The 17,616-nt window shown below is 37.3% G+C and overlaps 1 protein-coding gene across 8 annotated transcripts in view; it reads right to left on the bottom strand.

Annotated features, from left to right (window-relative positions):
- Positions 1 to 248: 248 nt before the first annotated feature.
- The window catches only part of LOC149191548 (SET domain-containing protein), a 411,000-nt gene continuing 393,632 nt past the window's right edge, over positions 249 to 17,616 (bottom strand). For all 8 annotated transcript variants that reach the window (XM_089404325.1, XM_089404324.1, XM_089404322.1 and 5 more), the window contains 3 exons: positions 3,564 to 3,679; positions 1,537 to 1,644; positions 249 to 1,343 (listed from right to left, as the gene is read on the bottom strand). In XM_089404325.1, the coding sequence (XP_089260451.1) occupies positions 1,178 to 1,343; positions 1,537 to 1,644; positions 3,564 to 3,679 (390 nt within the window). In that variant the 3' untranslated portion in view covers positions 249 to 1,177. The remainder of the gene's footprint in view (positions 1,344 to 1,536; positions 1,645 to 3,563; positions 3,680 to 17,616) is intronic.

Here is a 17,616-nt window from a genome sequence, read left to right on the forward strand (position 1 = left end):
GGCCCCACACTAAACACCCATATATAATGAATGAGATTGGTATCTCACCCTTCACTATCTTGTGATATGTTATTAATTAGTTATGCGACATTTGAATATAGGTTCTCTTGTAATGTTGTTTAATATGTTTCATTTTCAATGGAGACCTGCAATTTGATGTCCTACAAGTCACACACCTACAATGCATTTATGACCTAATTAAATAAAAGCCAATATAAACACTTCTAGTTTTGTTTTAAGTTTAATAATTGGAAAACACATACCCTCTTATGATTCATTCCTCAAATCAAGAAATGGGCATAAAAGATTGGAATCTTCAAATTAGGAGGCTACTGGAGTTCTTTTCCCAAATTTGACAAATCTGACAAGGGCTGATATGCAACAAAAGAACCCACAGAAATTGAACTGGTGGCCAGATGAGGACTAAACTCCACACTAACTAATTGGCCTATCAGCCATGCAAAAGTGGCTACAGGAGTTTCGTGTTGTCTTTTACAAAATAATATCACGATGACACCTTCAAACCCCAAGGCATCTTATCCATCACCTTATAACAGTCTACAAAATAATCAACCATAAAACACCATGGCAATTTCTTCCATGGTTTGCTTAAATTGTGTTTACAATGAATTAGCTTGAGGATTGTTCAAAACCATTGGGTGATAAATATACCTTGTTCATAGGAATAAAATTACTTGAATAGCAAGGAAATAAAAGATCCAACTTGTATGAGGTTTAGTCAAGCGTGTAATGGACTGTGGTCTAAGGTCTTTTGTGGTTTACGAGCTACAGTCCACTGAAATCCTATGAGAGTAAAATACTATCTCTAAATAATGTTTAAGGCCATTCTAACGAAGATGATATTGTTTTCAGTCTTCATCAGGTTGAAAATGACTAAGTATTGAATATATTTTGCTCGTTGCTGTTTAACAAAGCACAGTTTATTAATTGCTCATCATTGAAGGAGTTAATTTGGCAAACTTATTGGGAAGAGGAAACGAAATAGATCATCTCGTTGTCATCTTATGTGCAGTTTATAGTATACACATTAAGAATAAGAAATCAAAAACTTGTTTTTACTTTTTAAATTAGCACAACATAGTTATTCTAGCAAGAACTATGGTACAATGAGACACCGAGTTGAAGCCTGTACCATATGCCCCATATCAAGCTCCTCTTAACTGTCAAATTTGCATTCTTCACTTAAGCATAAATGTAATGCATCTTGTGCTTCCTTGAGAAAAAGATGTGCAAGGTGTTTCTGCCCTCTCCGATAAACTATAGCTGAATATGTGTTCTTTGACATTGGCCGTTTTCGCTCAAAGATGTTACATTCATGCTCACTGTTAGGAAAAGAATGTTACATGAATTAAATCATCTTTTAAGTAAAAAAAAGAAAAAACAGTTTTGAGAGAATCCTTAAGTAATTCAAGAAAAGGACCTGCGTCATCATGTATTTCGAAATTTTATCTTTACCTATACCAATTTTGGAATAAATAAGAGATTTTGAAAATTATACTGTACTGGAAAATATACCTCAACCCATCCTGTTGTTCCTTAGGGGAAAACTCCGTAGTAGATAATCCTTCAAGGAGTGCTTTGTCATTGGCTTCAGTTCCAGAACCCTCCTCAAGTTCCATAATCCTAGTCAGGAAACAATGATATACAAACATCACTTAGAAACTATTGAATAGTGTGAAACTCACGACCAATCATTCATCCTATAGAAGGAAAGGAATGCTTACTCCAGACAAAACGTAGACAAGATAGAAGCAGCAAAATATACATATTCACAAGGCATAAATGAGAGTTCTTAACTTCGGGCTGTAGCATTTTTAATTTTCTCACGGAGGGCTTTTATTCAAATGCCTATGGATATGCTTGTTACTGCTTTAAGTTCAAAATTATTACACTTGGATGGATGGTACTGCAGGAGTAGCCGGGTGACTAACAAAGCAACTCACTTGTTCTGTGACTCAGTAAACCCAAATGCAGTGTTAGAACATGTACAATGACAAGGTACATTATCTTTATCTCCAATTTTCAAGGCCATATAACATTTTGGTAAGATAGATGCAATAAAACCGCTTTGCGATTACAATTACATGGTTTGTACAGTTACTGCTATGCTGGCTTTCAACTTCTCAGTATCTGAAAATTGTAGAGTCCAACATCAGGATTAAATCCCGATAAAATCGCCAAATAGCGACTTTTTCAACCAGATGATTTTATCAGCGGAGTTTTTGGCGAGTTTTTCAAAATTAAAAATCGGGATTAAATCGTAAAAATCGCGATAAAATCGCAAATCGATTGAAAAACTTGCTGGGGTTCATCTAGCCTAGCGTTGAGTAAAAAAATTGTTTTTTTTTTTTGTAATTTTTAAAATTTTGCAGAGTTTTTGCCGATTTTTCCGATTTTCTCCAGACGTTTAAGACTTCTTCAATTTTCAAACCCTTGCCGATTTATTCCCGAGTCCAACTTTTGCAGCAACCCCTGAACAATGCTACTCGCAAGACGTGCATAATGACAATTTTTTTGATACTTTGGCAGGAAGTTTGCATCTTCGTTAGCAGGAAAAATAATTCTGCAGTGCAGGCTTTGTGCCCACAATGAAATATCGTAGTTAATTGATGAAAAAATCATGACAATTCTTAAACAAATTCAGAGTTCTGGAATGTTTCCATCCTAGAAAGCTATTCCAGGAAAGTAATTAACTTCAGTTGTTTTGGGTTTGCTTTGGCCACTCACACAAATGAATATTTGGCAACTAAGGCTAAGGGTTCTGACTGCTATCCCATATATATTTTAAATATTTTAAAACAATCGATAATTTTTAATGTTCACTTGTCTCTGAAAATTTTGTACTCATAATGGAAGCCGTCCATAGTCTGCAAACCTACGTCATTTTCTATTTATTAGCCACTTAGGTTTTCTGAACACTCGCAATGACCATGGCCTCTTCTTCCGTCTCAATGCATGACCAGAGACTAGGCTGTCTATGTTGCCATACGACCTGAAATCTGGCCCACTTGGTAAGACTGTCGATTTTTACCAACTTATTGAGTTGTTAACCCTTGGATTAGTTTAGTAATTCAATGGATGCATATCTTCCATACTTAGCTTGATATTCTACATGGTTATTACATTCAAACTCTATTTTCATTATCAATCTCCATTCTTAGCATGAGCAGAACCCATGATGACAGCGTCTGCTAAGGAAAGTGACGTAAAACTTGGCCATAAGTTTAGAAGAAACTATTTGAAATAACTTCAAAACAAGAAGTATTTCAAATGCCCAGGCATATCTCATTCGTGCCTTTGAAATTTGAACAAGCTGCATTCAAATGCTACTCTTATGATCCCAACTAAAGAAGAAACCATCCATTTATTTCGTGTATAATTCCTTTATGCATCTTTATTAAATATCTCAGAGGTTAATATAATATTTTGACAGTTTTCTTAACTTGTAGAAACCGTTGCACAGAAAAGCAATATAAAAATATGCATTCTAAAGAAGAATTCCAACAGAATACTGTGACTCTAAAAGAGAAAGATAGAATTACTTTGTAGTAAGAAGATCAACCAAAAGTTGCAGGGCACCAGCATTTCCACAGACCTCCCATATTGCTGCTTTGATATCTTCTTCAGAAGGTTGCCTCCGGTATCCAGATTCAGAAAGCTGAGACACCAATACATGAGAATACCACGTGACACATATATTTAAATAGTCTTACCAATATTTAACATGAATACTCATAACTGCACTCACTGGTGACAAATACAAGACAGAAAAACAGAATTAACTGACCTTAAACCTATGACACTCGGTATTTTAGATAAAAAAAAATTGAGAAGCTGAGATGATACAAATGAGACGTTACTTTAAGTTCATGGAATTAGCACTCAATAACAACGCTAAACTCTAAACTGCATTGAAAATTATCAATTAACTGTTACTATCTGAAGAGAAAAATGCAAAACCAAAGAGCATTTATATATGTATACAGCTTGAGTGGGCCTAATGGTTAAGAGTATGTGTTTCCAACTTTCCTCCCAAGAGGTCACAGGTTCAAAATCAGAGAGGTAGAGCATGTATGCCTTTGTAGACTTAGCAGTCAAATCGCTGCTCAGAGGTGGGTCCCTTGTCCCACAAACAAGGGGTCTCATACACCAATTTGGTGTCTGGTTTGGCTATGACCTTAAAATTGGATAATACTACTAATAATATATTGTATACAATTATGTGATCCAAGTTACCAAAATTAATTCTCAGATACACACGTCTAGTTTAAAGCCTCGATTCACTGTTTGATTGAGGGATCAAATCCCTTCTGTACAACTATCAATGGATATATGGATATCAAAAATACAATTTTGATTATTGTTAAAATATTTACATTATCAATGCAACAATATATTTATGTAAAAATTATATTTCATAATATTTGTATTTATATGTAAATCCAGTATCTCTCTTCTCATCTCTATATAGTGCCTTTTATGTTATGTACATATCAAAGATTTCTTATGTTGAGCTGCTGTATATGCCTCTTGGCAGGGTTGCAGGCTGTTCCTCCGCTTGCAGGCAAAGTCAGGGGTCATAGCCTGAATGTAATAGCAAATGGAAGCTTCATTTGAAGGGCAGAGAGTTGCAGGGATTTTCTCTCGTATAGTCCGCCTGATGTATTCTTTTTCATCTGGAGATATCAAGTATATTGTTGCAATGGTGAGCCTTTCTGTTGAACGGCCTTAATCCTTAAAAAAATATCTAGTCAGGGGTCGTAGCCTGAATGTAATGGCAAATGGAAGCTTCATTTGAAGGGCAGAGAGTTGCAGGGAATTTCTCTCATATAGTCCACCTGATGTATTCTTTTTCATCAGGTGAACACTCAGTTAATAGAGCAGCTTAGGAAGCTCGAGCAGATAATGGATGTTCAATTGAAGTTGGAGAAGCTCAAAGGAGTTGAGCTACAGCAAAAGAAAGTTGCTGGAGAAGAACAAGTTCTTTGTGAACTTGAGGATGGAGCGAAAATGTTTGAACCATCAGTTGAGGCTACTGAGCCTTATCATTTTGAAATTAATAATTTGTGCATGACTGCAGGTATTGCAGAAGACAGGGAAAGGATAGCTCTTGAAGAGGGCTTACAGGAAGACAGTAATGCAAAAGAACGAGGTGAGGCAGATTTGTCTCAAGACAAAGAGAAGACAGTCATAGAACTGAGGGAAGAAGAAGGACAACTACTGGAAGATGTTAAGGAAGAACTCAGATTTTTTGAGTCAAGGATGGAATTTGAGGATTCCACATGCAATTCTATTCAAGGAGAAATGCTTGAGGGAACAGATGGAATTATCTGCAAGTTAGAGAAAGGAATATCTCTTGATGATGAAAAGGAAGAGGTGAGACTGTATGAAAGTCTTAAGAGTTCAGAGGAGAGCTCGGATCAGCATATTGATGTGCTGACAGAGGAGTTAGAGGAAAACTCAGAGCAGCATACTGAGATGTTGCCAGAGGAGGAAGAGGCACTGAGGCCTTATATTTTTAATTTTGATAATTGGTTTATGATTGCAGGTTTTGATGAAGATACTGCTGCAAAGACTAAAGAATATTTGGCACAGGAGAACAGCCAAATGAAGGAGGAAAAGGAAGATTCTATGGAAGTGCTTAATCCATGGAGCAAAGATATTAAATTGCTGGAAAGTATGCGGGAGAATCAGGATTCGGTACAAGAGGAGATAGCCATGGAAGAGGAAGAGAAATCTCAATTTCAACATTGGGAAACAAAAGAGCTTGAGGATGAAGTGCAATTCTTTGAGCGATGGCTTAAGGAAGATGCATATGGAAAAGATTGCAAACTAAATATAGATCCAAGTGAAGAGAAGGCAGAGTTACAGGATAGTCATAACAACAGTTTACTTTTTGAAAGTAAATTTGCAGACAAGGAGCAGCGATTGGATATTGCAGAGGGAGATATCTTCAAAGATATTCAAGAAGTTTGGGTAGCAGAAATATCTACAACAGTTTCTGGAGCAATTCAGAGTAAGAATCCTGAAGATATGCAAAATGTGGGGATGCAACAGCTAGTGGACAGCAGCAGGAAATTTCAACAAGAAGGAAGAAGCAACAAATGGCAGAGTATATACCAACCCAAGGATACGCTGGACATGGTGATTGAGGAACTGTGGAAGTTAATGATGAAACAATCCAGATGGAGAAAACTGACAGCAGAAGGGATGATCAATCAGGATTTGAAGCTGATTGAAAAGAGGAGAATGAACCAGAAGACAGCAGACATGCAGCAGCAGCAAAGGTGCAGGGCATTTGGACAGTTACAGACTAAAGTTTGGGGCCCTTGAGGTTTTTCTATGAGCATATGAAGTCACATGATCTGGAGATCATGATTATTTTCTACCTTGGGAATCTAATGCAGGAGCATCATGGTTCCAAATTTTGTACATTGAGTAGAATCTAGGGGATCTTGTGTTTTCAAGTGAGTTGGTTCCCTAAGTATTTAACTAATGTAATTTACAATGTTTTGAGTGATTTTATGTGAGAACTTTAGAATAGGATTTAATTAAATATTGTGAGGCATATTTGTAAACGTTCTCGAATGAAGGAGAACACGAGTGATTGGTGAGGATTGAGAGATTCTGAAATATTGATTATAAATCAGATTAGAAGTTGGTTTATGATTTTGTGGAGTTGAGAGGATCCTTAGGAATTAGTTGAGTCAAAAGTGGATTTAGAAGATTTTTAGGATATGGTTGAGCAAATTATTGATCTGAACTAGAATTGGTTGCAGAATCCTTTTGTATAGATATTTGTAAGCCTCAAAGGCATTAGAGAGGCCAATTAAAAAAATATAGGAAGCTATTTGGTAGGAATAGGGGAATACTCAATAGAGTTGAAGAGGCCACTGATTTAGAAAATCAGGCCGAGAAGAGATTCATTACTGTAAATATTGCTTGTGAATATAAAACTTAATTCTAAGTTTATGTGGGATGCTTGGGTTGATTTGTGTATTTATCGAAATGGTTTGTTGATAAGGCCAAAGAGAAGACAACATGCACTAGGAAGTGTTTGTGAGCTGAGAAATCGATGCCACACTGTCCAAGATGTGTATGTTGCTGACAAAATCATCACCTGAATGAGGGAAGGATTTAAGCCCAAGGGCCAATATCATTTCTATGAGAAATTTCTAGTCCCAGATTCTATGAGAATGTCAAGAATGATGAGAGAAGGAAAGTCATTGTCCATGTGAAGAGGTGATTGCTAGCGCTAATGTGATTGGTGTAAATTTGGGGTGGCACGTGAATAGAAGACAAAACACATCCATTCCTATCATATGACAAGGCAAATACGTGAAAGAAGATCTGTAAATGCGCTGGATCTGTTGATGCATGTATTTTGTCACCCTGATCATAGTTTTCAAACAAGTATTGATGCCGGAATGGATTTCCAAGCCTCACTGCACGTTGAGAGCTATACTCAGAACTCAAATTTCAATAGTACTACCTGTTGACCACCACCGGTCAACTACCCCTGCAGTACACCCCCCCTTTTCTTGGCAAAAAGGGGTAGCACCTGATCGACGTGTCCGTGCCATCTTGCAGTCATCAGCAGCTTGATCTTTTTTATTGTAAACCCAGTCTGCATGTATGAATTGTAAATAATCTTAGTAGATATGAGTCGTGTATGTAAATTTCCTAGGTGGACCTAACTTTCTAATGATAATCTACGTCCCGGAAGGTTTTTCGTCTCACCGATCTATGATCGGCAGAGTTTTCCTTCAGCCTGACCCCAAAGCCGGGATGCATTTTGTTATTAGAACTTTAGGAGAATCCTAGTGTGTTAATCTGCTAGATTATAGTTGTGTCGCAGAACTGGGTGGTTTATGAGGGTCTATGATAAAGGGGTTTCCCCCCTTGAGATGTAAATTGTAAAAGTCATGATGTAATGTGTCTTGAGGGTTGAAAAATGTTTTAAATCCCCTCATGAGTCCTAAGTCCTAGGTCCTAGGTGATGTTTCCAAAGGCTTAGTTCGATGATCCATTTAAGAAAATAAATAAAATAATAAAATAATAAAATAAATAAAAATTAAAAAATAAAATAAATAAAAAATTATAAAAAATTATAAAATAAAGCAAAAACCCTAAATAATAAAATAATAATATTTTGAGTGAATGCATGCAAAATATTATTTTTAATAATAAGTTAACAATTTCGACGGATGAGATTAAGAGATGTCTTGATCCTCATCGACGGTCGAGATCATTTCGACATGGATCACTCGAACTAGCCGTTGGGATCATTTCCTTTATATAGGGTCTTAGGGGGTCATTTCAGATCAATTGGATCTGTGAGTCTTGTACTGAAGAAGCTCTCTTGTAAACTGTTTCTGGTTAATAAAAGAAGACTTTGGGGTCCAAATCTAGCTGGTGTTACTCTCTGGAAATGCTGTGAGATTGTTTAATTTTCTGCATATTTTATTTTTTGGCCATTAATAATAGCGTATTGTAGAGTATTGTGAGCACAGGTATCTTGTTCACTTGCTAGGGTTTGAGTGGTGTTACGGTTTCTGAAGTAATGGCAGGTATCTCCATTACTTTTTGAGATCTAGCAGCATTTTTGCCCTCTTTACTAATGGTTGAAGTGAGCTGTGCAGGAAAACTCTTACTGAAGAAGATTGTCGGGCGTTAGGGGAAGTTCTCGGCTGAACCAGCCAACTCCCGCAAGCATTTTTTGCTGAGCCCAGTTGGATTTGATCCTGGGTCTATCATTCAGTTTATTTTTTCTAATTTGCATGAGAGATTTTCTGAAGTTCTTCACAGTGAAAACCTGAAGTTTTTATTCTTTAAAATATTTCTGTGCTTATTGCTGAATCTGGCTGTTAAGGGGCCAAAATCTGTAAATTAATTAAGCTGATCTAGGGTTTCAAATTTTTGCTTTATGCAGTTTTCATTAGGGTTTTGTTTTCTTGTACAGGGTTTTCATCAAGATCAAATTTTCAGAAAGAGATTCTCGAAATCATAAAGGGATTGATCGAATTCCGGAACCCAGCAAGCCTACACTTCAATTTAAATATTTAAGGTCCTGGTTTCTATTTTGGTGAAGGCGTGACTGCGTATAAGCGCCAGCATCAGGGTTGCGATTTCAGTGATTACATGCGACCAACAGCTCGGCATTCTCAGCGCCCAAAACGCCGCTGTCAAGGGTATCCGCAGATAGGCTAGAGATCCTCAATGACTACGATCTGTCTGTCGACTTCAATGACTGCGATCCGTCTGTCGACTTCACCATCGGGCCAGGGTTTGACGTATTCGTTTCTTATGCAATCGTTGAAAATCTAATATACGTCTCCACGCTGCTCTGTCCGCCGTCTAAACTTGAACCTGCAAACTCCCGGTTTTGAATCTACGACTTTTGTCGGCATCACGTGTTAAAGCCATCATATGCCTGAAATTGAAGTTGCCAAAACGCTGCCGTCTGGTGACTGAGCCTGTGTCTGCCGTCGACCTGTGCAGCATTAGAAAAGTGTTACGGTTTGAATGAAACTCATGTTTGGTCAGCAGCCTCGGACCCATCCACGCATTTTTCTCCAGATCGCCGCCGTCACCTGATAAGAAATGTTTTCCAGCGTAAGTTTTCATCATAAGCCTTTTTCGGTGTCTCGTGCAGGTAAATCAGGGTTTGACGTTCAAGAATCGCGGTAAGGGCTCATTTTTTTTGGGTTTGGTATATTCATGAGTTGAGGTCATGCGTTAATTTTTTTTTTAAGTCTCGTTAGTCTCCCAATTTTTTTAGTTTTTCTTTTTCTTCTTAAAATATATCGAAGACAAGTTGTTGTTTTGGCTCATGTTAAATAAAAGAATATATAAAATATAAAATCGATTAAGCTTTAGAGTCTGAATTAATCTTTAGGGTTTGAATTAATTTTTTTTTAGGATTTTCATTTTGTATAGTTTAGTTCCTAAATAAATCTTAATATAGGGTTTTGTTTTGTAATATGAAAAATAAAAAATAAAATTAAATTAAAAAAGATTCATTTATAAATTTTTTTTTTTTAGGGCTTTAGTCTTAGTTTTAATAAAGTTTTTAGTTAGATTTTTTTAGTTAGATTAAAGTAGATTTTTAATAATTTGAGTTTTAATTTAACTTTTAGTTTAGGATTTTGTTAGGTTTTGTTAGATTAGGTTTTAGATTAATTAATTTTAATTTAGATTTTTTATATTTTCTTTTGGGCTTTGTTTAATGTTTAAAAAAAAAAAATTCATAAAAGGACTATTTAGGGTCTAGCTTTTAGATTTAAATTCTAAATTTTGTTTTAGTTTAGATTCTTTTTAGTTTTAAAATTTTATTTTGTTTTATAGTTAGGCAAAAAAAAAAAAAAATTTGAAATAGTATAAAAAATTTTGGAAAATTTTCCTTTTTGCCAGGTCCAGTTCTTCTCGGGAATTATCATGTTATATCTTTTATGCTGAGATTTAAATTTTCAAGTCTGGACACGAATATGATATCTGGTTAATGATTTATGATTCTCATGGTGGTTTAAAGCATTCATCTCTTCAAAATTCTCAGTTGCTAGATATCGTTTTGGTCATTCTAAGAGCATTGTGAGTTTAACTGATATCTTGCACTGTTCTAAAGTTATTTGATGACAAATGATTGTTGTTCACTGTTTATGTTTCTATATCATCTAACAAGTAATCGTTTTAACAATAATCTCTTAAGGCATTGGTCTTTTAACTTCTAAATCCTTCTGGTGCTTATTATATCGTGTCCTGTGTCTCCCAACCAATTGGTCGACAGTTGGCCTTCATCATTTCTTAGGGTCTACCCCCCTTAGCCGCGGGAGACAAGCTTAAACGGAGGGATCGGGGATCAGAGTGACAGCCCCCGGTCTGAGCATTGTCGTGTCAATCTGCGCGACAACACTACCAATTTGTGTTAGGTACAGTTTTAATTGAGAAAATGGAGAGATCTCATTCCCTATGCATCAGAGGTAGTATCGACAACGCATTTTGATTGAACTATATACCTGTGATGATGAAACTGCAGAGCCGATTTGATGAAATGTCTTCCATGTCCAAAGGCGTTTTCAATTCAGAGCGCACAATAATTAGAGTTAATTCTAGGATATGAGCAAACTATTCTTAGGTCTGAATTATTTGGGTAATTGCGGCCATGTGGCTACATCACTTTGTTGTGAGACAAAGATTTTACCAAATCACTATGATATAATCTGAACTGTAGGTCCTTCATAACACCGAATTGAGACTACTTTAGAGCACCGAACTGTAATCTATATTCCCTTGTCCGAATTGCATCACAAAGACCATTCTCTCAGAGATCCAAGCTTCTATTTCTGTGACTAGCCCTAAACAAATTTGTTGAAAAGTGTAACTAGGTTCGTTCTTCATAATGACAAGTGAATATGATTTTATGTAATGATAAGTAAATAAGAAAAATTATTTTATTGACTTGCTTCATGGGTTTCATGACTCATGAGAAAGGGATTTTGTTTTCGAGTCAAGACTCCCATTGAGAATATTTAGTATTTATTTTTCATCTAGTCATAAAATGTTAGAGTCATTGTCATGTAATGAAGTCATGTTACACTTTGTAAAAGAGTCAATCTTGTATATGTAAAGTATCCTCCAAAACCTAGTCACCTATCCTCTTCAACTTGGCCTACAACGATGAGCGAAACTGCTAGATGAAGTCGGCCTAACCTCAAGTGAACATGTTGGCCTAAAGGACATGTGTGGAGTTGTATAAATAGACCCACTCTGACTCACTTGAAGATATACAATTCAATCAAGCAACTCGACTTGACTTCGATAAGCAGAAGTGCGAAGGTGAAGGGAAACAAAAGTGCGAAGGAGTCTAAGAGAAGTACAAAGAAAAAGGCTTCAAGGAAAGTGCGAAGAAGAGAGAAGAAGGTTTCTTTTGGGCAGTGCAAAGATAGGATTCTTCTAGGCAAGCGAAGGAGGTTTCTTCCGAGCAGTGCGAAGATAGGATTCTTCTGGGCAGGCGAAGGAGGTTTCTTTTGGGCAAGTGTAGGAGGTTTCTTCTGGGCAGTGCGAAGATAGGATTCTTCTAGGCAAGCGAAGGAGGTTTCTTCTAGGCAGTGCGAAGATAAGATTATTTTGGGATCTACAAAGGAGAGATTCTTCTGGGTATAATGAAAGGAGGTTTCTTTTAGGGCAACATAATTCTTTTGGGTGACCAAGATCTAGAGACCGAGTTTTCTCTAGAAACCACTAAAAGCCTAGAGAAATCAAGAAGAAGCAAGTGAAGGATAGAGACCGAGTTTCTCTAGAAGGAGCAGTTCGAGATCAAGCAAGAAGTCGAGAAAAGAAGAGGCAAGACATCAAGGTTAATGACAAGGATCTTGGAAGGATACTAGAGTCAAGGATCTGTGTCATCATCTTGGTACTTATCAATTGAAGATCTAGAAGAAGAATTTTGATCAGGTTTTCCTCTCAAGAGGTGAGAGGTTTTGGCCCTGGCTGACAAGCCTACATATTGTGTCACTTGTCTTTTATTGTGCATATTGGTAATTGTCTTGATGAGAAAAACACATTAATAAGCTAACAAGGAGAAGACTATAATCTAAGAAGTAAAAGTACATCACAAGCAATTATCAAGCAGAGAAATCTTGTAAATTTGAATGCCCTAGATTTCTCAACATGGTATCTAAGCTTAGGTGTTGAAGACAAGAAGGGGCATTCAAAGCAAGTAGACACACACGAATTGAACTTCAAAGAAGGACCAAGTAAGAGATCTAGATCTTCATCGAAGAATATTCCAAGCAAGAGTCTTAAAATTATCTTCAAGAAGAAGCAGGAAGAAAGACCGAAACCCTAGAAGCACTTCATAGATTATCACTCATACATTACCAAGGAAGTAGAAGCTCTTCAAATTTATGGAAGATTAGATCAAAAGGAAATCTTCTCTCTATTGAAGAAAAGATATCATAGAAGGCAGTCTTCCCTCACTGAAGTAAGAATCTTCTTAAAAATTCGAAGTAAGAAGCAGCAAGTTCGTCATCAAGTTGAAGATTTGATCTTCACAAGTAAATACCTTTTTATTAATTGAGTAAAAATGACTTCATGTTTCAAGGAGAACCAAATGCTAGTTGGGATATAAAATTTCCTTGTATGGAAAAGAAGGATAGACATTGTCCTCAAAGTAAATGAAGTCATTGATCATGTCCATGGAAAGGTCTCCAAGCCATCCGAAGAACAAGCATTATCTGAATACATGGAAAGGGATCTCAAGGCTCAAAAGATTCTTAAGCAATCTATCAAAGATCCACTCATTTCCTATGTAGCTGTGTTGTAAACATCTAAAGAAATATATGACAAGCTAGGAGAAATTTTCCCTAAAATCACGATAGAAAATATCATATCACTTAGATCTGATCTACATAAATTGAAGGTGTTAAAGGATGAACGGATATCGTCATGTCTCTCAAAGGCATCTCAAATAAAAGTTCAATTGCAGGATCAAGGAGAGAAGGTATCTAATAACGAAATGATCTTTGTTATTCTAAATGCATTAACTGATGAACAAGGTAACCTCATATCTACTGATGACGAGGAAGTTATCCCATTCATCAAATTATGGTCTCTCTACAAGGTAGAGATAGACAGGATGGAGAAAGAAAGTGACAAAAAATCAGATAGAATGGAACAATTAGTGACAAGACGAAAAGGAAAATTTGGAAAATTTGGTACTCCAAAGAGGAAAAAGAAGAATGTGGCTTTGGAAAGATGTTATGGTTGTCAAAGTCTTGGGCACTATAGAAGAGATTGTCCTAAACAAAAAAGGGACAAGGAAGAAGGCTATACTCCTAAAGAAGTGAAAGAACTTGAGACAAAGAATCTTAAGAAGAAAGAAGCAAAAGGATCTCTACCGTGACTGAGATGATCTTCCTCACTAGAAGGTATCTTTCACTTGTAACTTATAGATAGGAAGCAATGAAAATAAGATGGGATGCATTAAACTAGAAAGAAGCATCATGATAGAAGCATTAAAAGTAAGAGCTCGCGACATGGCAAACAAAAAGGATGTTTGGAATAGATTCTACTATTTATAAAGAATAGGAAGCTCTTGGGAAACCTCATTAATACTTAGAAGCAGAGGTCATCATCGACTGGGATCATCATAGTCAATAAAGAAAACATTTGTCGGGTGAGGATATGAAACATTCTCAAGTTTCTCTGATAGAATTCTCATCAAAGGATTCACCGATATAGAAATAAAGCAAAGGTTTTCATAAGGAATTTCAAGTCATGGGGTTCAAGGGATGATGGTACGATGACATAATAGGAAAGCAGGTTTGAAGGATAAAGTCCTTTCGAATGAAGCTGCTACAAGAAGTTTGGATGACTGAAAGGAAGATGAGGTATGTATGCTTAAATAGAATATTATGAAATTCATGTCATATGGTTGCAGATAATATGGATCACTATCTTGGAAAATATGATCAAAAGAAGGGGTCTCCTCCTCCGAAAGATCACAGAAGAGCATAAATCACACTAGATGAAATCAACATAATTTTTTCTCATATGATTCATAAGGGAATTGACTACAATTGAGGAACTTTGATTGGAAGCTCCTGGGAATGAAGTGTGTGGAAAGAAAAAAAGAGATCATGAAAATATGCAATGAAGGTAGAAGGCATTCAACATCCGAAATCCAAGAAGATTGGACTAGAATATCTCCCGAAAGGATGTGAAGACTCTGCTAGGAGTCAGAAAAAAGGCCCTTGACAATAAGGAGATGTGTCAATTTGCATGGGTTTCATGGGTTTCATGAGCAAAGGATTTTGTTTTTGAGTCAAGACTCCCATTGAGAGTCCTTAGGATTTATTCTTCATCTAGTCATAAAACGTTGAGTCATTGTCATGTAATGAAGTCATGTTACACTTTGTAAAAGAGTCAATCTTGTCTATGTAAAGTATCCTCCAAGACCTTGTCACCTATCCTCTTCAAGTCAGCCTACAACGATGAGAGAAACTACTAGATGAAGTCAGCCGAACCTAAAGTGAACATGTCGGCCTAAAGGACATGTGTGGAGGGGTATAAATAGTGCCAATCAGACTCACTTGAAGATATACAATTCAATCAAGCAACTCGACTTGACTTTGACAAGCAAAAGTACGAAGGTGAAGGGAGATAGAAGTGCGAAGGAGGAGTCTAAGAGAGTACAAATAAAAAGGCTTCAAGGAAAGTGCGAAGAAGAGCGAAGAAGGTTCCTTCTAGGCAGTGCGAAGATAGGATTCTTATGGGCAAGCGAAGGAGGTTTCTTTTGGGTAGTGCAAAGATAGGATTCCTCTGGGCAAGAAGAGGAGGTTTCTTCTAGGCAATGCGAAGATAAGATTCTTCTAGGATCTACAAAGGAGAGATTTTTCTGGGTATAACGAAAGGAGGTTTCTTCTGGGGCAACAGAATTCTTTTGCGTGACGAATATCTAGAGACTGAGTTTTCTCTAGAAACCAGTGAAAGCCTAGAGAAGTTGAGAAGAAGCAAGTGAAGGATAGAGACCGAGTTTCTCTAGAAGGAGCCGAGGAGGAGCAGTTTGAGACCAACCAAAAAGTCAAGAAAAGAAGAGGCAGGACATCGAGGTTAGTGACAAGGATCTTGGAAGGATACTAGAGTCAAGGGTCTGTGTCATGGTCTTGGTACTTATCAATTGAAGATCTAGAAGAAGTTTGATCGGGTTTTCCTCTGAAGAGGTGAGAGGTTGTGGCCCTAGCTGACAAGCCTACATATTGTGTCACTTGTCTTTTATTGTGCATATTGGTAATTGTCTTAATGAGAAGAACAAATTAATAAACTAACAAAGAGAAGACTATAATCTAAGAAGTAAAAGTGCATCACAAGCAATTATCAAGAAGAGAAATCTTGTAACTTTGAATGCCCTATATTTCTCAACAAAATCTTCATTGTCCCTGCCTCATCTATCTGAGTTCCTTCTTTGACATCCGAACTTGTCACTGAACTGTTCACCTGAATTTCAAAGATATGTCTGAATTTATTCACTGTAGAAATGTGGATACCCTTCACGCATATATATAGTGGTTTGCCCATATATATAAGCCAACATGACCTCAACGAAGAGATGTGTCTCTAATTAGGTGAGTCGACATGTGCCATCTACTTCATCTTGAGGCTGACTTGAAGGGGACAACCATGTGCTTGTCTTGGAGGGCTATTAGGCAATCCTATAGACTTAAATACATTTGTAACATGCCCAACAAGGGTTCTTCATCCATGACATTAGCTCTTTTGACAAATCCTAAAGGCTCACAATGGGAGCCATCTAAAAATAAAATCCCTTGCTCGTGAAACCCATGAAGCAAGCATTACAATAATAATTTTATATTTCTTATTTTCATCTTTTACAAAAATCACAATTACATGTCATTATGAAGACCAAACCTAGTTACACTTTTCAACATAGTCCAACCGCCAAAATTACATAACACTGACAGAACCACGTCCACGAGCCACTTCTGTCGCATTCAACAACAAAATCACGTCTCGACGACTAACTGCACCTCTGTTTGAATCGCACTACAATTATCAATATGTCATCCCTTGTCGTCTCCACAAAAAAAGGGCGTGGCGGACACCACCCCTCATTGGCTCCATCACTGCTCTTCGTTAACAAACATTCTAACGGCCACCCAACCATCAACCACACACCGCAGCCTGGAATCAACTCTTTGTCGCTATCAGCCACGTTACATTGTGCTTCTAGTTCGCAAACTTGCATAAAAAAACCCATTGTAGGCCCAACCCTTGTTGTAGGCCACATATCCACCATACCACTACAACATATGCCTGTGCTTATTTTGCCAGACCGAGTCCTGCCACCGCACTTCCACGACCAGTCGCTGACTTCCTCAGTATCTCTCCACTGTTCGCCCACTACAGTCACCGTTGCATATAGCTCGACGACTGCCCAATAGCAATCCAACGCCGTTTCCACAACCGACTATCCAGCCGCCACAGCAATCGCTATCACCGAAATACTGCCTCCATCACTGGCAGCGCCCCACCGTTATCGCTGGCTTCCACCTAGTGTTGTAGGAACTGTCCCCCTCCCTGCCATAAAGGATCTGGAAGCAGAACTACGTCCTGTACGAATCCACCACTGATCCTTCAACGAAATCACGGATCCGGAAATAGGATCCGCGATTCCACCTTTTCTGGCGATTCGTAGAAAATTGGATCCATGGAGGGGCAATTCGTGGTTCCTACTGCTTGATCCGCGGATTCGGAAAGGATCGGGTGCAGATATGTGGAGGTTCGAGCATGTATCCACTGTGGATCACAAGAGGATCCAAGAGAAAGTGGACATTCACACGATTCCAAGGGGCTTTTTTCGTTTTTTTTTTTAATTTATTTCAAATTATTATGTGAGGAACTACACTTTCCGAATACTCCCAAGGTTCCCCTTGATACTCCCTGGATGCTTCCTAGATGCTCCCTAATAGCAATGTTAAATTCTTAAAGTAAAATTGACATTCTCCTTTATCTTTCATTTCCATCCTTTTACTTAAAGTTTTAACATTACCATGAAATGACTCAAGATGTTTAAGA

This window comes from Pinus tabuliformis, chromosome 2_2 (assembly GCF_031772625.1).
Source record: "Pinus tabuliformis cultivar Carrire ecotype Pingquan chromosome 2_2, CPIR1, whole genome shotgun sequence".
Taxonomy (NCBI): Eukaryota; Viridiplantae; Streptophyta; class Pinopsida; order Pinales; family Pinaceae; genus Pinus; species Pinus tabuliformis.